The sequence below is a fragment of the Rhinolophus sinicus genome, linkage group LG17 (assembly GCF_036562045.2).
Source record: "Rhinolophus sinicus isolate RSC01 linkage group LG17, ASM3656204v1, whole genome shotgun sequence".
Lineage (NCBI taxonomy): Eukaryota > Metazoa > Chordata > Mammalia > Chiroptera > Rhinolophidae > Rhinolophus > Rhinolophus sinicus.
Genome location: NC_133766.1, coordinates 22,750,178 through 22,773,522, shown reverse-complemented (window position 1 = coordinate 22,773,522; position 23,345 = coordinate 22,750,178). Strand labels below are relative to the sequence as shown.

Here is a 23,345-nt window from a genome sequence, read left to right as displayed (position 1 = left end):
TAATGGCTTTGAAGTGGGTTCTGTTATCTGTATTTCACAGATGCCCAGCCATAATCCCAGAGGGTGTGAGCAGCTGCCCCCAGGGGGCAGCTCTTTATGCCTACCTCCCCTCCCCTTCCTCATCCCCTCCGTTCATTAGTCTTGCAAGCCTCAGAGAGTGAGTTTGGACCTCTACCCTCTAGGCTCAGTTCATAGTTGTGAATGAAATGGATTAACCACAAAAATGAAACATCTGATACATTAGGAACCTGCTAGAACCTACCCTTCCCCACCCAGTCCCTCCCTTCCCTTCCTCTCTGCCTTGGGCTCAGATCTCTTTAGATGTGAGTGTCCATTTATAGTCACATGGTCTTATTTCTGGGTGTTTCCAAACTTTACTCCCCCCACACTTTTCCCATCTTTACCCCCAGGGTCCTCAAAAGAATATGGCCCTGGGCTGCAAGGGGCTTCAGGATGTCCCATTGACTGTCTCACTGTCATCTCTCAGGGGCTGTGCCGCTCCCTAGCAAGGTGCCCATGGCCCCTGTGCCCAGCCCTGACCCCTTCTTTCTCCAGCCTGTGTCTGACCACCCCCTGCACACTGCACTCTTCCACTAAACCAAGGACCCACCTTTCCCCAAATGTGCCTTCTCCCTCTTGCCTTTGCTCTTCCATCTGTCCATGTTCCTCTGCCCGGACTAACCCATCCACCTCCTTCTGGCTCCAGCTCAGTCAGACTCACTGGGCGTTGGGCAGGTGCCTTCCCCTTGCTGAGACTCAGTACTTCTGTCTCTACAAGAAAGAGTGGCCCCAGATGCCCTCAGAGTATCCTCCCTGCCCCCAATTTTACACCAGCCTGTCTGTTCCCATGCAGTGTCTGGTATGAACCGTTTCCCTTTCTTCTTTCAAGCATCCCTCAAACTCTCCTCCAGGAAGCCTTTCTTGATCAACCATATGAACGCTCTGTGGGCTCAGTTCTGTTGGCACCAAGTAGGCCTACACCAATGCTGATGCAAGGGGTTCATGGGGGTCTTAGTCCCTCAGAACCTCCATCACCCCAAAATACACAGCCTAAGTAAAAATGGTTTAGTATGGAAATGTTCTAAGTAAGCGTATTTAAAATGCAGATTTTAAATACCCCTTACCCCCAAGCCTGACAATCTAGAAATTCTAATATCCTGTAGTCTACACTCAGGTTTTGCAACGTCTGTGAGGTCCCTTCCTTGGGTTTAGGTTGTAAACTACCATGCCCTCTTGAGTGTGATCTCCCCCACGTGGGCTACCCAACCCCCCCAACTACTTTGCTAGGATAATGACACCAGTTGGTGACCAAATAATTCCTTTATAATTATTGAGGCATTTCCAAGCACAGTAGCCCATTTTGCTCTGAAAACACCCTGTGAGATAGGGCAGGTACAATTACACTATTCGTGGATACGGAAACTGAGGCCCTAGGAGGTTGAAAACCTTGCACTTTGTCAGTTAAGTGACAAAGCTAGGCCTCCCACCAGATAGGCCTACCTGCCTCACTGCCCTCTGAACTGCTTTGTTTGCCAGCTCAGGTTTTCATCTGTTCCAGTGTCATGGCTGTTGAGCGGTGGCCCTGGGGCTGGCAGAGGAGCCAGAATAAGCAGATCTGACTTCTAATCTGCCTCTCCCAGCTGGTTCAGAATGCAGCCAAGCTGGGGATATTTGGTTGGGCTCCCACTCCTCCCCTTCCCTTCATCCACAGCTGCTCCTCCCCACTCTCCAGCTCTGGGAGCCACGGGGTGGGGTCCCACGAGGATGTGAACCTATGGACAGGCGCGGGACGTTTTTCCTACTCAGCATTGTTCTACCTTGCCCATTGTGTGGGCTGAGAGCGGGACGTCACCAATTCGCCTGGCAGGCTTGCAGCAGAGCTGGGGAACGTTTCCGGAAGGAACTGAACTGTTATGAATGGCTGAAGCTTTTCAAAAGCTTCGGCATTTCCTTGGATTGGCCAGACTGGGGGAGCCGAGGGAAGGAAGGACTTGGAGACTCCCCACTCCCGGCAGCAGCTACAAGGCTAAGGGTCCCAGGAACATTGGCAGATGTAGTTTGCCAAGAGGGCCTTCCTTGCTCTTCAGCTTGAGGGGTTTGGCGATGTAAGGTGGAGGGGAAATGGGGGGTGGGAGGGAGAAGGTTTGGCTAGGGGATATCAAGCTAAAATAGAATGGTATTTTATTTACAACACCTGACCCCAACTTGAAAAGGCTCACACCCGAGGATGGGAACAGACCTAGTCATCTTGAAAAAGCTTCATTGAGTTGTCCCCAGAGGAAATGCAAGGTCAGAACAGTTATAAAGCAGCTCAGTGTTTGCCATGGGGTAATATTCAATGTTCTCAATTCCCAGCTCTTCCCTCCCAGGGAAGGCATTTATCTGTGCATCCCTCTTCACCACTAGCTGGGTGTGCTCCCAGAGCAGTTCCTAAGTGCCAGGTGCATCAGTTTTCTCATGGTTTGATTTAATCCACAGCAAGACCAACAGGCAGGTATAGTACCCCATTTCTTATAGATGAGGAAACTGAGTCTCACAGAGGTTAGGAATTAGTTTCAGTCCACACAGCTACTTCGTAGCAGAGCTGGGATTTCAACCCCAAACCCCACTTCAAAGTCCATGCTGTACAGCAGGATTTCTCAAACATTCAGATGCATCAGAATGGACGGGTGGGCCGGCCCGGTGGCTCAGGCTGTTAAGAGCTCCATGCTCCTAATGCCAAAGGCTGCCGGTTCGATTCCCACATGGGCCAGTGGGCTCTCAACCACAAGGTTGCCAGTTTAATTCCTCGACTCCTGCAAGGGATGGTGGGCCCCGCCCCCTGCAACTAACAACGGCAACTGGACCCGGAGCTGAGCTGCGCCCTCCACAACTACAATTGAAAGGACAACTTGACTTGGAAAAAAATCCTGGAAGTACACACCATTCCCCAATAAAAAAGTCCTGTTCCTCTTCCCCCCCTCAAAAAAGAGAATTGACTGGGGTGCTGGCTAAGAATGAAGATTTCTGGGCGCTGTCGCCTCTCCCCCATTCTAATTCAATAAACCGGGGTTGGGGGTCAGGATTCTGCATTCTCACCAAATAACACTGACTTCCGCCACGAGCAGCATCCTGGTGTGAAAACACAGGGGCAGCCCCAGTCCTCTGGCAAGACCTCAAGAGGTCGCACTGTCCCCTCACTCATCCCTTGCCTGGGGAGTGGAACCCAGAAGCAGCTGATCTGCAGTTTATAAAAGTCTCCCCTCACCCTTTTAACATTTTAAACCCACAGGAGAGGAACCTGAGTGACAAAATCAGGAATAAGGGGCCCTCATTCATCCCTCAGATGTTAATGGACAACTGCCATGGGAAAGAGCTTGGGACAGACAACCTTTGAGATGCTGAGTAGAGCAGATTTTGCAGTGCGGGTGCATCAGAAACCTCCTGCTTCGGAATTATTTGGGGTTAAGAATGCAGGAGGGGCCTGGGCCCCACCCCAGATGTCCATGGTTAGAATCTCTAGGGATGAACTCCAGGGATCTGCGTTTTAAATATGCTCCCCAGGCAATTTTGAAGCAAATAGAGGTTTGTGAAGAAGTACCCAAAGGGTCTGGAAGGAAAGGAACTCCTGAGGCTCCAGAACAAAGCTACAGTGTCGGCAGGAATCCCTGGGGTGCAGCTTTGGATGAGTGCTGCGCTCGGTGTGTGGAACTCAGGGCTTGAATCCCGGCTTGGCCACTGCGATCCTGGGCACATACCACCTTCCTGAGCTCAATTCCTCACAGACCCAGTGGTGATGAGCTGGTCCACATCTTCACATGGTTGTGATGACCTAGTGAGCACACAGCAGGTGCTGAATGGTGAGCACCAGCTGTGTGGTGGAAGACTCTTATTCAGTGTTCTGAGACAATGCCAACAGAGGCCCCCAGCTGCATCCCACTGGCACAGACCCACTCCCTCTGCCAGGGAGTCAAGAGCTCGTTGGCTGTGGTTAGAATTCAGAATCATGACTCTGGACTTGATGGAGTAGCCTTGGGCACCCTTAGAGGGTCAGGGGTCAGGCTGAGGCTCGAAGGTCAGGTCTAGAGGGCTGTCTACCACTCCACTCCCCTGACCATCCACACTCAAGCCCCTCAACTTACTCTAGGTCACACCAAAAACATGGGCTCTGATCTGAGGGGTCAGCTCAGGGGCCCTTCCTCACCTGTCCTCACTGTTCCTCAGTCTTGTTTACTAGGAGTTGTCTCTGATGAGCTGGGGGACCTAACTGTTTCTTCTCTCCTCCCACCACCCTCGGAGGACTCCAAGGACCTCTATCCTTCCTTGGCCCACATGCCCTCATTAGAGGCTCTGCACCTCAGGTATCCCAGGGGCCATCCTCAGGCCAACCAACAACTCCCTTGTGGGGATAAAGCAGTTCCTACCCCAGGCATACTGGGGGCCTCCACAGGAATATTGCAATTTATAAGCAGCAGCAAGAAAGAGGTACAGTGGGACTGGAAGAAGGTCTCTCTCGGCAGTATACCCTCAGGGTTAAGGGAACAGGCTCCGGAGCCAGATGGTTCAAAGCTTAGCTAGTCCGTTCACTAGGTAAGCAACCCTGGGTCACCTGCTTCACCTCTCTCTGCTTCAGTTACTAGAGTGTGAAACAAAGATATAAAAAAGTCCACTTCCTTACACAGGGAAATCACTCAACATGTCTGGCACATATTAGATACTCAGTAAATATTCGCCATATTGCTTATTGATGTAAGGATTTTGAACATGGGAAGATTTTTTAATAGTCTGGACTTCATAGGTAATTGCCTGTGTCCATCCAGGGCTGTGTGCCCACCTTACCAGGTTAGCCCTGGCTGCTCTCACCTGGAGGTGATGCTGCGAATGGAGCGAAGGTCCACGTTCCCAGGCTGAAATTTATCCTCCTGGTAAATCTTGAGAATAAGGATGAGACCAACAGTGGCCAGATGAGGAGAGAGTCGCTATGAGTGTCTCTTAACCCAGGACATAGAAGGACACGAAAGGAATGTAACATCTGCTTTTCTCTGCCATTTCGTTGTTGTGCAGCTTCCGCGTGAACCGGGGGCAGGGCTGGTGAGAGATGGGGGTGAGGCAGTTTCAATCACTGGATCTCTGCACCCTGAGAAACTAGGAAGAAGTGGGACTCTCTGACAGCTCCATTCTTCTACAGGAGTCTGTGAAAAGGCAAGGAATAAATTCAAGTGTCCCAGGAAAGGGAGATGGATGGTGGGACCTGCTTCAATCACTCCTCCTGCCCCTATCTCCTCCCCTTCTGGCAAATTTCCCTTTGGATAGGGGCAGACAGGAAGACTCCTTGGGGGTGGAAGGTGGGGGCGGGGGTGGAAGTCCTTGGGGCAAATGTCACCTCATCTCCCAGCCCCACTTTCTCCAACAGACAAAAGGAAAGGATCTCCTCTCCCTCCCCTTCTCCCTTGGGCAGACCAGCCATCCTGGGAGAGCCCCTTCCTCTCAAACTGGACCACTGAGGCTGGTCCAGGACCATCACTGGTTTGGAAGATGCAGCTGCCTAAAGAATACCGCAAGGTAGCGGGCCCTGCCAGAAGGGCAACAAGGACTGCTGCCAGGGCTGGCAGAACACCAAGAACACCCCAGAAACTGACAAACAGAAAGGAGACACCGAAGTGAAGTGAGGACTGCAGCCAACAGTACCTCAGCACCTCGATCTCACAGAAGGTGGAGGAAGCAAGGAGGGAACACACGTTCCAGGCACTCACCTTGAGTCAGGGCCTGGGTTACACCTGGAGCTTGTAAATGACTCGTAAGACAAGGGCCACACACATGAGGAATCCAGTCCAGAGGAGACAGTGGTTACTTGACACAAAGGAGGGAGCCACTGATTCTATCTGGGAGGGGACATTTGAGCTGGACAGGGAAGGCTGGATCTCATATCTGCAGGTTGGAAGAGCAGTGAAGAGGCTGTGTTCAGGGGTCAAACTCCTCCCGTTGGGGACAGGGAAGATGATAGAAGCAGATGGAAATGCAGGCAGGGACTTTGACAGGCACATTGAAAGGACTGAGCTTGATCCTGTGGACAGTGGTGAGGGGGCAGCATACATGCTTTTTCATGATTATTAGAAGAATATATCCTTATCATAAAAAGTTGGGGGAGAAACAGAAAAGGATAAAAAGAAAATTAAAATCACTCTTATGCCAACTACCCAGAAATAACCACTGTTAACATTTTGATGTTTTCCTTTCAGATTCTTATAAAGAGACCTTTAAAAAGACTATATGTATGGTAAATACAATATGTAACATACAGGCATATTAATATAGCAAAATGCATCTGTCATATTAAAAGATTATATCAGAACATGTTCTGAATTCAGAGAATATATAAATTAACATTTAAGTTATTTTATAATAAATTTAGTGTAATATGGGTGATTTTTAAAAAATCTAAATTGAGATTATACAAAGGGAGAGTTTTAAATTTTACTTATTTATGTACATACAATTCACTTTTAAATTAAATTTATTGGGGTGACATCAGTTAATAAAATTATATAGGTTTCAAATGTACAATTTTATAATACGTCATCTGTATACTGCATTGTGTGTTCACCACCCAGAGTCAAATCTCCTGTCACCATACATTTGACTCCCTTTACCCTCCCTCTTTCCTCTTGGTGACCACTAAACTGTTGTCTATGTCTGAGTTTTTGTTTGTTTTGTTCATTTGTTGCTTTCAGTTTATATACCATACATGAGTGAAGTCATATGGTTCTTGACTTTTTCTGTCTGACTTATTTCATTTAGCATGTTATTTTCAAGATCCATCCATGTTGTCACAAATGGCAGTATTTCATCTTTTCTTATGGCAGAATAGTATTCCATTGTGTATATATACCACATCTTCTTTATCCAATCATCTATCAAAGGACACTTCAGTTGTTTCCATGTCTTGGCCGCTGTGTATAATGCTGTAATGAACATAAGAGTACATATATCTTTATGGATAAATGTTTTCAAATTTTAGGGGTAGATACTGAGAAGAGGGAGGCTGGGTCATATGGTAATTCCATTCTTAATTTTTTGAGGAACCTCCATATTATTTTTCATAGTGGCTGCACCAACTTACATTCACACCGGCAATGTATGAGGGTACCTTTCCGCCTACAACCTCTCCAACACTTGTTATTACTTGTCTTGTTGATAATACCCACATATATATGGGCAAATAGGTTTTGACAAAGGAGCCAAAAACATACAACGGAGAAAAGAAAGCCTCTTTAATAAATGGTGCTGGGAAATGGAAAGCCAAGTGCAAAAGAATGAAACTAGACTGCTATTTGTCACTATACACAAAAATTAACTCAAAATGGATCAAAGACCTAAATATAAGGCCTGAAACAATAAAATACATAGAAGACAACATAGGTACTAAATTTATGAACCTTGGTCTTAGAGAGGATTTTATGAATTTGACCTCAAAGGCAAGGGAAGTAAAAGCAAAAATAAATAAATGGGACTATATCAAACTAAAAAGCTTCTGCATAGCAAAAGAAACCATCAACAAAACAAAGAGGCAACCAACAAAATGGGAGAAGATATTTGCAAACAATAACTGTGATAAGGGGCTAATATCCAAAATATATAAAGAACTCATATAACTCAACAATGACAATAACAAAAAAAAAACCAATCCAATTAAAAAATGGGCAGAGGACCTGAACAGACACTTCTCCCAAAAAGACATACAAACGGCCAACAGATATATGAAAAAATGCTCAACTTTACTAGCTATTAGGGAAATGCAAATCAAAACCACAATGAGAGACCACCTCCCACCTGTTACAATGGTGGTTTATTTTTTCTTACTAGACAGAACATTTGTGTGCTCCATAATTCAAAAGATACAAGAGTGTATATGAAAATGTCCCTTTCACTCATCCCCCCCATCTAGTTCTCCCTACTCAGTGAGTATTTCGTAACCGTCCAGGAATTTTATGCATAGACAAGAAGATAAACAAATATTAGTTTCCTCCTTTACACAAATGTTACACAAGTGTTAACCACTTACTGCATCCTTCAGTTTTTACTTAATAGATCTTACATGCTATTTCCCATCAATATATAATGACTTCTGTCATTTTTTATGTTGAAATAATATTTCATCATATGGAAGTATTGTAATTTATTTAGCAAGTCTCTACTAATAGTCATTTGGGTTGTCTATACTCTTGCTTTTATAAAAGTGCTGTGATAAATAACTTTGTACATATGTCATTTTGTACAAATACAACTCTATCTGCGGGATAACTTCCTAGAAGTACAATTGCAAGTTAAAGGGCAGGTGCGGTTATAATTTTGATGGATATTACCCAAAAGCCCTCTGGAGAGGTGGTACTAATTGCTTCAACTTATCCTTCTCTTGATGTAAATAAGGGATGAACTCCGGTCTGAATTTAGAGTGTAAGGAGGCTGGATTAGAGGTGGGTAGGCAGGGAGGTAGGAGGCTGCTGCAAGAGTGCAAGAGAAACCCACTTGGAACTAAACGATGGGTCAGAACCAATGGACAAAGGAACAGTGGATGAAGCTGGAGTGGTAACTTCAAGAAAAGTGCTGGACTTAGAATTGACAGGACAGAGAGACAAACTGGCATTTGAAAGCGAGAGTACAAAGGTCTCTGACAGGGTGACTGGGTGGAGTATGAGCTGCGTCTGAAGTGAAGACATGGCCAAACAATAGCAGCCAACAGAGAAGGAAGGGCCCCTGGACTTCAGGAACCTCTATTTCCCAACATGTAGATAGTTATTATGATGATAAAACTCTTAATTTGGTCATTTTCCTATATCAAGGAGAATAACCTTCATTCTGAAAAAGGTAAAACAGACGCATTAAGAGGGAACTGAAGACTTCCCTTTAAAGACAGGCTATTGGCCACATATGTTTGTCATTTCTCCTGTGGCCCCACTAAAATGATAATAAAGCAGTGAAGAAAAGTATATTCTAATGATGAGGAGGACAGGAGGGAGGCCACCATAGAGATACATATTCAACAAATATATGGAAGCTGGGAAATGGAGAAACGAGGGGTCACTGATGAAGGAGGTGGAGGGCAGTGAGTGAACCCAAAGTGGGAGGCAACAGAGAAGGCTGCCTATTATCCCAGCAGAACTATCTCAGGACTTCGAGAGTCCATGGGGCTGGACAGTGTAGAGGAGGCAGGAGGCACAGCCATGGTTGAAAAGAGGAATGGCCAACAATATATGGAAGAGTCAATTCCTAAGCAACACCTCCCCAATTGGAGGGCTCAATGACCCCAAAGAAGGGACTTCCGTGTCTATTACTTAGAGTTCTCCATGTGACACAGATTCCCTGCCCAAATGAAATGAAACAAAAATGAAATCTGCCACCTGACCAGCCCAGCCTCACTCTTAAATATGAAAAATCAAAGACTATCAGACATTTGAAGAAAAGCCTCTAGCATGAAAAAGAGACAAAGATAAATAAATGAGGGTGGGGATAATGATATAGAATAAGAGAAATAATTTAGGAAATCAAAGACAAAAGAAAAGTTTAATATATGTCCTCAGGGATAGTTGAAGTGTCACATCCCTAAACAAGAACAGGTTGCTATGAGAAGGAGCAACCAGAAAATAAGTGTGAGCTACTGGAAATTAAAGATAGGATTACGGAAATTAAAATGTCAATAAAAGGTTTTGGAAGGTGAAAGAATTAGAGAATTAGTCTGATATCTGGATAATAGTATATTTGGGGGCGGGGTGGGGGAGTACAGAGAAAATGGAAGGGAAGATTTCTCAAATAAGACAAAATAATTCCCGAAGCTAAAGGACAGAATTTTCAAATGTAAAGGGGACACCAAGAATCCAACACAAGGAGTGAATAAGTGACCCACATATAAGCACCACATGGTGACATTTTAGAATAGCAATGATAAAGACAAGATCTTAAAAATTTCTCTAGAGGGAAAAAATGTTACCTCTAAAAATGTAAGAATTGGGGTGGTTGGTTAGCTCAGTTGGTTAGAGCGTGGTGCTAATAACACCAAGGTTGCTGGTTCAATTCCCACACGGGCCACTGTGAGCTGCACCCTCCTTTAAAAAATTAAATTAAACTAAATTAATAAATAAAAATATAAGAATCAAACTGGCCTCAGGAGTCTCATGATGCCTTCAACATTCTGTGAAAAAAAATAATTTTCAACCAAGGATTCTATACCCATCTGAATCACCATTTAAGTATGAGGGTGGAGTTATGACACTTTCAGAAGGAGGGACTCAGAAAATCTACATACCACACACTCCTTCTTAAGAAATTGCTTGAAGATGTCATCAGCAAAATAACAGCATAAACAAAGAATACAAAGGGAGGAAGAGAGGAAAGGAGAAAACAGTGGGACCAGCCCAGGGATTGGTGAAAGGAAGAAGTCCCAGGCTGACAGCTATGTGACAGAAAAGCAACACACCCGAATTAGAGCATAAGGGAGAGTGCCCTGTGTGAGAGGTCCCTGGGAAAAAAAGGGGGATATCAGAATACTCAATATGCTGAAAAGTTGGAAACAAACTCGGGGAAGTGATCATGGCAAATATAGAAAAGAAAAAGGGGAAGGAGAAGAAAGTCAATTTGAAACTCTATAAAAACTGGAAGAAAAAAAAAAAGTCAGGCAGCCAGATGGCTCAGTTGGTTAGAGAGCGTGCTCTCAACAACAAGGTTGCCAGTTCAATTTCTGCACACGGGATGGTGGGCTGCACCCACTGCAACTAAAGAATTGAAAACAGCGGCTGGACTTGGAGCTGAGCTGCGCCCTCCACAACTAGATTGAAGGACAATGACTTGGAGCTGATGGGCCCTGGAGAGACACACTGTTCCCCAATAAAATAAATTGAAAAAAAAAGAATGTGCTTTCTTTAAAAAAAGAAGAAAAGAAATGTCATTGCTGGCTCTGCAACAAACAATATTTACACTGTCACAAATATCAACATTGTTTATTAGATTTATACTTTTTAGAACCAACCTATAAACAAAGCACAGAAGATTAATTATGGTTAGAAAATTAGAATATAAATGTTATTAACATTGAACATTTAAAGTAAATGTTTGGAAGTCAGAAGTTGGGAAGGGAAGCCAAAAGGGGAAGGTAGGAGTGATAACAACCTTATCCTACAAAATAGTGAGTCAAATTATGATCTATAGCTGGTGGGATGAGAAATAAAGATGCACATATGTTACTTAACGCAACAAAGATAGTCAACAGATTTATTTTACTTAGAGGAAACTGAATGAAAATAGCTACATAACCATGTTGGGCATAGAGTGAGGGAGGGTTCTTTAGATGATCTATGTAAATCAAATTCTCATCTTTCATGGTTAAAAATCAATAGAGTATGTTGAAAACGGAGAAATCCAGAAACAGCAGCATAAGCATATAATTTAGAGAGATGAAGTCCCTCCCAGAATGAGGAAAAAACAGATAGAGGCCATTGCCTCCCAGGAGCAGGACTAGAGTGGGGAGAGATGAGGCAGGACTGTTCACTGCAGGCGCGTCTGTTCTACTTTATTTTTAACCACGTGCATGAATTACTTGGATGTAAAATTTAAGTCCACAACCCGATAGAGGAGAGGTAGATGGTGAGAGCTTACGAGTATGTGACAGCCAATGAGTTTGGGGGTCAGATTCAGATGAATTAGACATTAGAACTACCTTGCAGGAAAACAACCCAGATAGATAATGAGGACATTGGAAATGAGAAAATGTTCTGATTTTCACAGAGACAGAAGGTATTTCTGGAAACTATAGACCAAGTGGCTCAATATAGAATCCTGGCAAAATTCTAGTGCAGATTATTAAACAGATGGCTTGGGAATGCTTTGTGATTTATTTATTTATACTCTGCCTCATTCCAAAAAGAAGGATTTGCAGTGGCTTACAGAGATACGTGCAATACAGTACGATTAAAAATACTTTTTTAATGAGAAAAGATTCTCAAAAAGCTAAACAGAATTACTGTATGACCTAGCAAATCCACTCATTAGGTACAATACCTGAGAACTAAAATATGTTCACATAAAAACTTGCACGTGAGTGTTTATAGCAGCATTACGTATGATAGCCAAAAAGTGGAAACCCAAAAGTCCATCAACTGATGAGCAGATAAACAAAATGTGGTTCATGAATACAATGAAATAGTACTCAGACATAAAAGGAATGAAGTACTGATACACGCTACAACATGGATGAACCTTGAAAACATTATTCTAAGGGAATGAAGCCAGACACAAAAGGCTACATATTATATGATTCAATTTACAAGAAATGTCCAGAATAGGCAAATCTATAGAGACAGGAAGTAGGTCATTGGTTGCCAAAGGCTGAGGGGAGGAGCAATGGGGAGTGACTGCTAATGGGTATAGAGTTTCTTCTTGGTGTGATGAAAATGTCCTGCAATTAGTTAGTGGTGATGGTCACATAACCTTGTGACTACTAAAAAACACTGAATCACAGCCTTTTGAAGAGTGAATTTTATGGTGTGTGAATTATATCTCAAAATGATATAATGAAAAAGTGTTATATATGCAGCATTACTTACGATAGCCAAGATATGGCTGCAACGTAAGTGTCCATCGACAGATGAATGGATAAAGAAGAGGTGATCCATATATACAATGGAATATTACTCGGCCATAAAAAAGAATGAAATGTTGCCATCGGCAGCAACATGGATGGACCTAGACGGTATTGTGCTAAGTGAAATAAGTCAGATAGAGAAAGACAAATCTTATGTGATTGCACTCATATGTGGAATCTAAAAAACAAACAGACAACATAGAAACAAACTTATAGATGGAGAACAAAATGATGGTCACCAGGCGGGAAGGGGTTGGGAGATGGTGAAAGGGGGAAGGGATTAAAATGTGCCACTGCCAGTTATAAAAACAGTCACAGGGATGTAAAGCACAGCACAGGGAATATAGTCAACAATATAGCAATCACTATGTATGGTGTCAGATGAGTACTAGACTTATCGGGGCAATCACTTTGCCAGGTATATAAATTGTCTAATCATTATGGTATATACCCGAAACTAATATAATGTATGCAAACTGTAATTGAAAAAAAAATTTAAGCATTATTTTGGGGGAGAAAAACAAGCAAAGAAGAGCGAACAGAAAAGGACAGAAAATAAAGAGAATTCAAGTCAATACACAACACATATACCATAAAATTTTATATAGGTGATAAAGGTAGACCATGACTTTGGCCATGAGCTTTCCAGCAGCTACTACGAGCTTGGAAAATAGTGTTATTACATGATTCCCAGCATCCTTAAGATAAACATGAACTGGTTCAGGAGAATCACAGCTTTTTCTGATGCTGATGCCCAATAGAAATCTCCCCGGTGTGTCTGTGGGTGGACATAGGCTCTCATCCTGCTGAGTAGACTCCCGGAAGTGAATAGGTCATAGGATGGGCTTAGCTTTCGCAGGTGCTGCCGAATAGTTCTCCAAAGTGATTTTCCCAGTGTACACTTCTACCAGAGTTCTAGTTACTCCACATCCTTGTCAACATTTGGCATTGCCAGTCACATTCATTTGAATCACTGTTGGAGTACGCTAGTATCTCAGTGGTTTGATTTGCATTTCCCTCATGACAAATGCTGTTCAGTATCTTATCATATGCTTATTGGCCACTCGTGATATGGGAGCGCTCCCTCACTACAAAAGCTTTAAGCCTCCCTCACTATAGAAAATTTAAGTCTCCTTTTCCCTAGTTTCTTAGCTCCTTAGCCCCGGGCTTTGATTACTCTTCTAATCAGTTTCTGAATCCTAGACTAAAGATTCCTCCTAGCCTGAATCACAGAATGTCTCTCAGATAACTACTTAAAAGCCTGTGACTTCCCAACACCCTCAAGCCTTCCAGACCTAACTCTTGGCCATCCCAGAAACCAAACAGATTTTAATATTCCCACAGGCTAGTATACTTGTTGACTGTAATCACTGAAGCCTAAGGTTCTTTCCAACCCATTCTGTGCCCAGCTCCGGGACAACTGACCCCCTAAATGACTGGTTGAATGGCCACAGGCTCGATAGAGCTAGCAGACCTATTAATTAAAATCTGTTTTTCCTCATTCTGGGTCCTTGGGGATACAGAGGATACCCCAGCAAGATCACCAGTCCCAACCAAAGAAGCCAGCACGGTCTTCCAGGCGGATCCCGAGACCCCTTCCTCTCATCTGAGATCCGATAGGGCGAGAGTTCCATGAATCCCTCAGTAGGTAGGGACAGCTCTATGCCCCTGCCCAGCAGGAAGCAGATACAGAAGAGCAGACCTCCTGTCCCTCAACTTCCCAGAGACATTTTATGGGGATCACATCTCTCAAGGGGAAAACAAGACAGGCAGTTAGAGACAGGCATTGGGTCTCTGCATTCCTGCGTAACCCATAGTAAAAGACCCCCCCTCTTTGTCCAAAACTTCCCCTTGTCATTGTAATTATCTACCCCTATGAAGAACAAATGGGTACAAAGTACCCAACTAGATCAAATCGGCCACTCACACCTGCGCAGTCTAAAAAGATGAGGTAATAGCCTCTTGTCAATCACAGGTGTCAATCAAGTGGTCCCACACCTGCAAAGGAACAGCCCATTCTAGAGAAAAAGGGATAAAAACTCCAAGTCCTCACCAGCCAGGGCCTTTTGAACCTCTCCTTTTTCTTGGCCCGCTCCAAACTCTTTGGAGTGTACTGTTTCTCCTAATAGTGTCACCTTGGGCCCCTGAGCCATTCTCTACTGCTCGGGTCTGCTTCTATTTCTTTGAAGTGTACTATCTCTTCTAGTAAACTGCTCTTTCACCACTTCATTTCTGTGTCTCGTCCAGTTCTTTGCTCGAGATGCCAAGAACCTGGACATCGTGCCAAGAAGGGCTCGCTCTCCGGTAACCCTTGCGTATCCGATTTTGTGAAATGCCCTTCAGGTCTTCTACTACTTTTAAAATTGGGTTGTCTCTCTTTTATAATTTTATTTAAGAGTTCTTGATAGATTCTGGATATGAGTCCTTTCTTAGTTCCATGTATTGTAAATATTTTCTACCTACATTCTCTTTAATCTTCACAATGATCCTGTGAAGGGGGCCCACTGGCCACGACATCCCCACTGTAACTCCAGTAACATAACCTAGGGTCATGCAAGCTAGGCATAAAGTCCAAGCATAATTCAATAAAGGCACTTTCATGAGGTGCCTAAACGGTGTGGGATGTACTAGCAAGTCTGGTGTAAAATGTGGGTTCTCAGCACCAGTGGTTTCCAACATTGGCTGCTCTTTAGAGAGTCCTGGGGAGTTTTTGCAAAACACCCACGCAGGACTCCATCAATCACAGAGTCTGACTTTTTTTTTAACTTTGAGGTAATTCTAACATATAGCTTAGCCTGAGAACCACTAATTCAACAGATGAATTGTACCTCTCTCATGAAACCCGCTATGAATATAATTTCTTGCCTCAGAGTTTTTCATAAGTTCAAGGTGATAGTAATTAAACATATATTTGGGTAGCTACCCAAAAGACAAGTGCATGAATGTCCACAGCTGCTTTATTTCTAATAGCTCCAAACTAGAAACAACCTGAATGTACATCAATAGCAGATGGGATAACAATTTGTGGTACGTGTGTGTCATGGAATACTACACAGCAATGAAAAATAATGAACTACTGCTCTCATAGACATAATGTGGGGCAAGCATATTCCTGTGTCTGGAGTGGGTGCTGGAAATGTTGTGTATCTTGATCTCAGTGGTGGTTGCCTGGGTGTGTACACACGTGAAAACTAAATTTGTTCACTTAAGACTTGTGCACTTTAATGTACGTAAGTTTAACCTCAAAAAAAAGGAAACAAAAAGTTATTTTATGTCATGTGCTTGACACAGAGTAGGCATTCAATAAATAGCAGTCAACGTTTCTAGAACAGAGACGGCAGCAAGCGCATTGCACAGTGTGTGGCTTAGACCACTCGGGAGCCCTGGTCAGGTGCTGGGAGCCCCCTTTTTAAGAAGGTCACTGACAATGACAATATGACATCTAGGCAGATAAGGATGACCAGGGGTCTGGAATACATGTAAACAAGGAGGGAATGGCTAAGGGAAGTGGCGAGGATGCTGGTGGGAACAGTGAAACTTCGGAAGAACATGAAGAATGTCTGCAGAGAGTGAATGGCTCCCTGTAGAATGGGAATTAGGCTTTTTCCTTTGTGGCTCTAGAGCAGTGATTCTCAAACTGTAGCTGTTGGGGCGGCCGGATGGCTCAGATGGTTAGAGCACGAGCTCTCAACAACAAGGTTGCCGGTTCAATTCCCATATGGGATGGTGGGCTGCGCCCCCTGCAACTAAAGATTGAAAACGGCGACTGGACTTGGAGCTGGGCTGCGCGCTCCACAACTAGATTGAAGGACAAGACTTGGAGCTGATGGGCCCTGGAGAAGCACACTGTCCCCCAATATTCCCCCCAAATTAAGAATATATATACATGTGTTTAAAAACAACAACAACAACAACTGTAGCTGCATCTCCTGGAGGGCTCATTAAAACAGATTACTGAGCCACACCCCACAGAGTTCTGATTCAGCAGATCTGGGGCAGAACTGAGAATATGCATTTCGAATAAGTTCCCAGGACGTGCTGATTGATGCTGCTGGCCCAGGGACACAGTGTACCAGCTCCTGTGTTACAGATTCTGTCTACATTTTCTCAATTATTCCCCCCATTTTATAGTGGAGGAAAGTCAGGTGCAGCTTTTCACAGGTCTCACAGGTCTCTGACTCCAAGCCTGGACATGCTGAAGCTGAGGCTGAGTGGCTACCTGCAGGCACGCAGGCTGTAAATGTAATCCGTTTCTGAGTGGGAGGTTGCATTAGATACTTTCAGATGGTCTTTCCAACTCTCATAGTTAAACTAGCTTCAACTAGCACTTTAAAGCACTAACACATATTCAGCACCAACTGAAGGTCAAGTATTATGCCACATTCTCTCCAGGATGTGTGCAGTCATTGGTCTAACTCTAAAGATGCCTCTGGGCCATGTCATCTGCTTCTGTCCCTCCCATCCCTCTTGTCACCTGCAGTAACCACCCCCCTCCCTCTCTAGACAGGCTGAAAACTCAGCTCACCCGGATATTTGGAAAGGAGGCTCTTTGTACACACACCCATCTCTGCTATTTGCATTCATGTTGGGTAGGGTGTTTCACCTGGGTGCAGCCCTTGGCACTAAGCTGTCTGTCAACCGCCGTATGCCAATCCTGGACAGAGCGTGCCAATCCACTCTCCACATGCTGACCAGCAAGGCAATGATGTGGGCGCTGAGAAGACAAAATCCAGAAGTGGGTGAGGGGTGGCCTCCTGCCCCAGAATGGCTGGGGAACAGCAGAATGTGCTTAATGACCTTGAACTAGAGACTTCACTTTACTGCCCCTGCCTGGCCTCCTGAGAGTCTGGGAAGCAGAGACTAGAGGAACCTGGGATCCAGGGCAGAACCATTGTCACAAGAGATTCCCACCACGCATGAAATCTGCCCCAAGTCCCAGTGACTTCCCACTAGGCGGCAATAATCAGATCTTTTCTCTTTGTACATTCTTTTTTATATTAAAAGTTTTCAATTCTAACAGAAACAGCAAAAAATAAAATAAAATAAAACGTACCTGATGGGTTTAGACACAGGAATTTGGGCAGCTGCGATGCATGTAAAAGGATCATGGTTAAGGTAGATAGCTCGTGTTTCACTCTGCATTATATTGTTTGCTTTCTTGAGTATTTCCAGGATGTAGATCACCTGTCATGGTTCAATAAGTGCCATTGATTTATTGCTTATCAACTTCCAGGCATAAATGGGAGTTAGTGTAGTATAAACACCTCTCACCAAGGGATCAACTCCTGCTCCCAGTGAAGAACAGACCCATGGCCCTGGCCTTGGAAGAGCAGCAGTGAACAGATTAGTAGCAATGGTTTAGAATGGCAGTCCCAAGGAGGGACCCTAGGAAGGCCAAAGAAATGTCCTGAGGAGGTGACCTTTAAGGCAAATGAAAAGATATCAGTCAGCAAGAGCTTGAGAACCCTTCACTCCTACAGATCCTTTCTGCCTTTCCATATTCAGTCTTTCCATATTTGGGGCTCTCAAACTGCTTTCCAGAGCTTGAGGGAAAGGGAACACTTTCTCCAATTTTCAGGGAGGGAAATTGAAGAATGGCTAGGGTGGCATCCAAGATTTTATCTTTCAAATTTAAGAAAGACCCGCAGGGTGCCCAGCTAGGGCAAGAGATTTGAATACAAAGCACAGAGGAAATAGAGGACAGCCTCTGCCCTTGGGGATAAGACGTGTAAATAAAAAAACCAAATAAAATTGTAAAGGTATTATGCAAATACTTCAGCTCCCCAGCTTTTTATTTATCCAGCACTCTATCTGCAGGGCATTTGGTAGGACACTTGGTAGGGTGGGGAGTTAGAAATGCAGGTAAATATAATCCCAGCCCTGATCAACTCAGTGTTACTGGCTGCGCGGGAGGCAGGGTGGCAGGAAGAGGCAGCTAACAATCCGTGGAATATAATAGCTGACACTGTGAAGACAGTAGGGGAAAGGGATAAACCTGGGGCTTGCTGGAGTTGGGGACATGGATAGAATTTTTCTTGGAAAGGTTCCTGGAGGAATTGGACAGTGTGAAGATGCTGCAAATGGAGCTAGAGAAAGAGAAGGAAAGAGAATAAGCAAAACCTTTTCACATACACCTCCTTCCAGATGCAGTTCAGGAATCACCTCTTTCATGAAGCCTTCCCAGGCAAAATGAGATCCCTCCCCTCCAGGCTCTCCAAGCACCTCTAGAACAGAATGTATCTTTACATTACTTGTTTCCTTATGGCTTGTCACAGCTCAAGCCCCTCCTCTCCCCGCAAAGGGAATGCAGGGAAGGGAAGGGGCGGAGAGGCGACAAGGAAGGCCTTCGGCTCTAGCCAGGCTGGGTGTTGCATCCACAGTGGGCTGTCTCACTTTATTTTTGCTTACTTATTTTTACTTTTTACTATTTTATTAAAATACAACGTACAGACAGTAAAAGCCTCAAATCACAAGCATACAGCCTAATGAACACTTACATATGTTTACATCTGTGTAACCACCAGCCAGACCAAGATGTAGAATGCTTCTAGCACCGCAGATACTGAGGACTGCCTCACTGCCACTGTGGCCAGAGGAGCTGAACCAGTAGGGCGATATAACTGGGAGCCCCATGTAAGGAAATTATAAAAGAATTTCAGGCGTTTGGGCTGGAAAAGCCGAGTGCTGGGGCAAGGTCATTAACAGCACAGAGCAATTAGACTTGTCCTGTAGGTGGCACAGGGGAGCTCACAGGGAGGAGCACGTCAGTTCAGCACCCTTCCTACAACCAGAGCTGACCCACTGGGGAAAAAGTGGGTTCCCTTCAATAAAAGGTATCAGTCAAGAACAGGACTGACAAAATAGTTATCAGCAATGATGGGGTAGGGATAGGGGACTCAGTTAGAGATAGCTCCTTCCAACTCTGAGCTTCTACGGTTCTGGAAGTCTGTGACAGTGGCATAGAGGACTCAGTCAAATGCTTGTGGTTATGATTTGTTTGTTTTTCTAGAGGACAAGTTTTTACTTAATCACAAATACTGTGCAGGCCCATCATTATCACTGCTGAATAAGTAATTGTCATCACCTACAGACCAACTGAGTCAGAGAGACCTTGGGGCTCCCCTCCCTGGTGTTCACAGTCTAGGGAGATGGAACAGTTGCTGGGGTGGCACTATGAGATAGGAGCAGCATCTGCAAGAGAAGTTGGTTGCCCTTCTCTCATGCCAAGGTGTCCTGGGGGCACCCACCCACCTACCTCCTCAGTCCTTTCAGCCCTGGTCCCCCTGGGAGGCAAGAGGGCATGAATAATGGCTCCTGCCACTACCAGAAAACCAGTGCAGAGGTGACACTGTAGGCCTTACTGCTCCACCCCCAGGGAACAAGGCAGGAATGGTGTCCTGGCTCCCTCAGGAACAGGACCACACAGGACCCACCAGCCTCATGATCACCTGTGGGGGAAAGACAGCCTGTGCCAGCTTGCAGGCTCCTCCGGGACTCCCAGTCTGGAGGCTAACGCCTTCCCACCCCACTTCCCTGGGGCTTTTCCCAGCAAAACCGAAATTTGCCCCAGAACACTTTTTTCTTCATAGAGGATTATTTGCAAATTTCTCCTGGGATTTCTCCAGGTTACCACCCTCTCCTGTTCCCCTCCCCTCCCTCAAATAGGAAGGAGAGAGATGGAGTCTGGACCCAGCACCCACATTTTCCTTCTTCCTGCACCTGTCCAAGGTGCAGAGATGTGGCCAGTGAAGACCAGCTCTAGGCCCTTCCACAGAGCTTATAGTAAAGAAGATGGATAGTTTCTAGGGTTTTCCATCTGAAGGGCAATGAACCTTTCGAGGTTCTAATGAAAGCCGTGAATACCCTCCCAAGGGAAAAAATATATATATGTAGGAAATTTGCCTTCTGTTTCGGGGGAAGTTGGGGGCGCTGTATGACCCTGGAAGTCTCTCTGTGAAGCCCCTAGGTTTAAGGGGGAGGGCTGGAGGCCTCCTCTACGTCAAAGCCCAGGCCCAGCTTGTGTCTGGCGAAGGCGGGCTCTCCCGAGACCACCTGAGGTGCTGTAAGATCCCGCTCTCCAGCCAATTTGTGCACACACAGGACGGCCCCGGCTCTCAGTTTGCCCAGCTCTAAAATGGGCACTCGGGGCCTTCCGACCCTGGGGATGTTGTATAAGAAGGCTGGCGGTACCGCAAGCTGGGTGGGAGGAAGATGGGGGGTGGAGAGCGGCTCCCGGTTAGTCTCTGGCAGCCGTGGGGAGGGTAAGCTGGTGGGTGCGGGAAAGAGCGGAGACTCGTGCCCCGACGCACTGCCCGCGGGCGGCGAGGAGCCCCCTCCATCCCCGGGCTTGGAGGCGGGGCCCCTCGCCCGGCGGCCCCTCCCAGCCCCTCCCTCCCGGCGCGGGCCTCCAGGGCCCGGCTGGCCCTCCCGCGGGCAGGCGGTGTTCGGGCACCGCCGCGCTAGGAGCCAGCAGCTGCCAGCCCGTCCGCCAGCTGGGGCCATGGGCTGCGACGGCCGCTTGTCGGGACTGCTCCGCCGCAACCTGCAGCCCACGCTCACCTACTGGAGCGTCTTCTTCAGCTTCGGCCTGTGCATCGCCTTCCTGGGGCCCACTCTGCTGGACCTGCGCTGCCAGACGCACAGCTCGCTGTCCCAGATCTCCTGGGTCTTCTTCTCCCAGCAACTCTGCCTCCTGCTGGGCAGCGTCCTCGGGGGCGTCTTCAAGAGGACGTGAGTTCTGGGCCCTCGCGGCACGACCCTCCCGTCTCCCAAGGCTCTCTCTCTGTCCCCGCAGTGCTGGGACTGAGACCACCCCTCCCAGCTCCGCCAGCTGTGTCCCCATTGCCAAAAGGCTGCCCCCTTCCCACACCCCAGCTCTACTCGGAAAACTCTCTCCTGAGACCGAAGGTGATTTCTGGATTGTTTATTGGCCTTCACTCACCCCTGTGAGGGGATAAACCCAGGCCTCACTCCGCTCCCCCCACCTAAACCCCACTGGGAGAGGGGTGATGGAGTTTGCAGAGGTGGGAGGGTCTCCGTCCTGCAGACCAGATCTGAGGTTTGTCCTTAGCCCCTGTTGCCCTGGGCAAAATTGGAGGTGAGGTGGTAGGAGAGTGGGATTCTCACCTCAGGTGCTCTGGTAGGTGCTGGAGCAGGCTGAGGCTGACAGATCGCTCTGGGGCCGGCTCCACTCACACCATCGGCTCCGGATCAGCTGACATAGGCTGTTTCTTCCCCCAGGTGGCCACAAGGTTGGTGGGTTCTGCTTTGCAAGGACCAGGGTTCCCTCATTGGAACCTGGAGGCAGAGCCCTTCTGCCTCTGAAACAGCTCAGGCCTTGTAGGGAAGGTACAGGGTGTCCTCACTTGTATCAACTTGGTAAGGTGACCCTCTGTCCCTGTGCCAGGGTCCCCCTCCATTCCCTCACCCCATGCTACTCCTCCTTGGCCTCTACTTAGGTCGGGGCTCTGGAGTGCCGGGCAGAGCCCCCAAAAGCCCCTCTTTTGGATTCTGTTGCAGAGCCTCATGGTTGGGCTCAAACTGGACAGGGCCGTCTCTGAGGAGCCCTTCAGAAAGGTAGCAGGATCACTCTTCTAGAGCAGCTGGGAACACAGATCCAAGGCAGGAGACACATTGCTCGCAAGCCGAAGGCTGCTGGAGATTGCCCTAGTCCAGCTCCAGAGTGGGTGGTTTCCTGGATGCATGGGCTCAAGCAAGCACCCAGCCTGGGAACAAAACCAGTGGGGCTATCCCAGAGAAACCTCTGGGGGGCTGTTCTGAACCAAGGGGTCTCACTGTTTGGCTCACTCCATGAGGGTGGGTTTCACCATCCACCTTGCTTCCAGAGCTAATGGAAGACGGACACTGGTGTCATATAGATGGGCCCCACTTTAAGTCACCCAACTGACAAAACAGTATCAGTTAGGGTGTGATTATCCCTGTTACCAAATCTTGTAAACAGAAGACTTCTCCTCTTCAGAAGCAAGTCTCCTTGTGTACACTAGTGTATCTGTGGGTTTTGTACAGGATTAGATGTATGTAAGATTCAGAAAATCTTAAGAAGCTCAAGATCCATTCTGATTCTGCCTAGAGTGTTTTTTTTAATTTACTTCTCAATTACCATTGGTGTATGCTATTATATTAGTTTCAGGTGTACAACATAGTGATTAGACATTTCTGTACCTTGCAAAGTAATCACCCCGATAAGTCTAGTACCCATCTGGCATTACATGTAATTATTGCAATATTATTGACGATATTCCTGGTGCTATACTTTATATCGCTGTGACTATTTTTATAACTGGCAATTTGTACTTCTTAATTCCTTTCACCTTTTTCATCCATCCCCCCACCACCCTCCCATCTGGCAACCATCAGTTTGTTCTCGTATCTATGAATTTGTTTCTGTTTCGGTTGTTCATTTATTTTGTGTTTTAGATTTCACATAGAAGTGAAATCATATGGTATTTGTCTATCTCTGTCTAACTTATTTTGCTTAGCATAATACCCTCTAGGCCATCCATGTTGTTGTAAATGGCAAGATTTCATTCTTTTTTATGGCCAAGTAATATTCCATTGTGTATATGTACCACATCTTCTTTATCCATTTGTCTATCGATTGACACCTACGTTGCTTTCATATCTTGGCTATTGTAAACAATACTACAATGAACACAGGGGTGCACATAACTTTTCAAATTAGTATTTTGGATTTCTTCGGGTAAATGCCCTGGAA

General features: G+C 45.8%; 1 protein-coding gene and 1 long non-coding RNA gene across 12 annotated transcripts in view; one reads left to right on the top strand and one right to left on the bottom strand.

Annotated features, from left to right (window-relative positions):
• Positions 1–3,546: 3,546 nt before the first annotated feature.
• Positions 3,547–21,932, bottom strand: LOC109458653 (uncharacterized). 9 transcript variants are annotated; one of them, XR_012492983.1, is made up of 9 exons: positions 21,170–21,267; positions 19,108–19,230; positions 17,882–18,030; positions 17,664–17,794; positions 17,136–17,324; positions 6,869–6,941; positions 5,733–6,104; positions 4,843–5,171; positions 3,547–3,850 (listed from the first exon to the last, which is right to left on the bottom strand). It is a non-coding gene; the product is annotated as an uncharacterized LOC109458653 (long non-coding RNA). The 9 variants fall into 9 exon arrangements; XR_002139274.2 differs by having other exon boundaries at positions 5,733–5,907; XR_012492985.1 differs by having other exon boundaries at positions 3,547–3,811; positions 5,733–5,907.
• MFSD4A (major facilitator superfamily domain containing 4A) overlaps positions 20,852–23,345 on the top strand; it is a 28,631-nt gene continuing 26,137 nt past the window's right edge. The window contains exon 1 of one of the 3 annotated variants that reach the window (XM_019752493.2): positions 20,852–21,340. In XM_019752493.2, the coding sequence (XP_019608052.1) occupies positions 21,111–21,340 (230 nt within the window). In that variant the 5' untranslated portion in view covers positions 20,852–21,110. The remainder of the gene's footprint in view (positions 21,341–23,345) is intronic. The other 2 variants (XM_019752491.2, XM_019752490.2) reach the window with 2 other exon arrangements.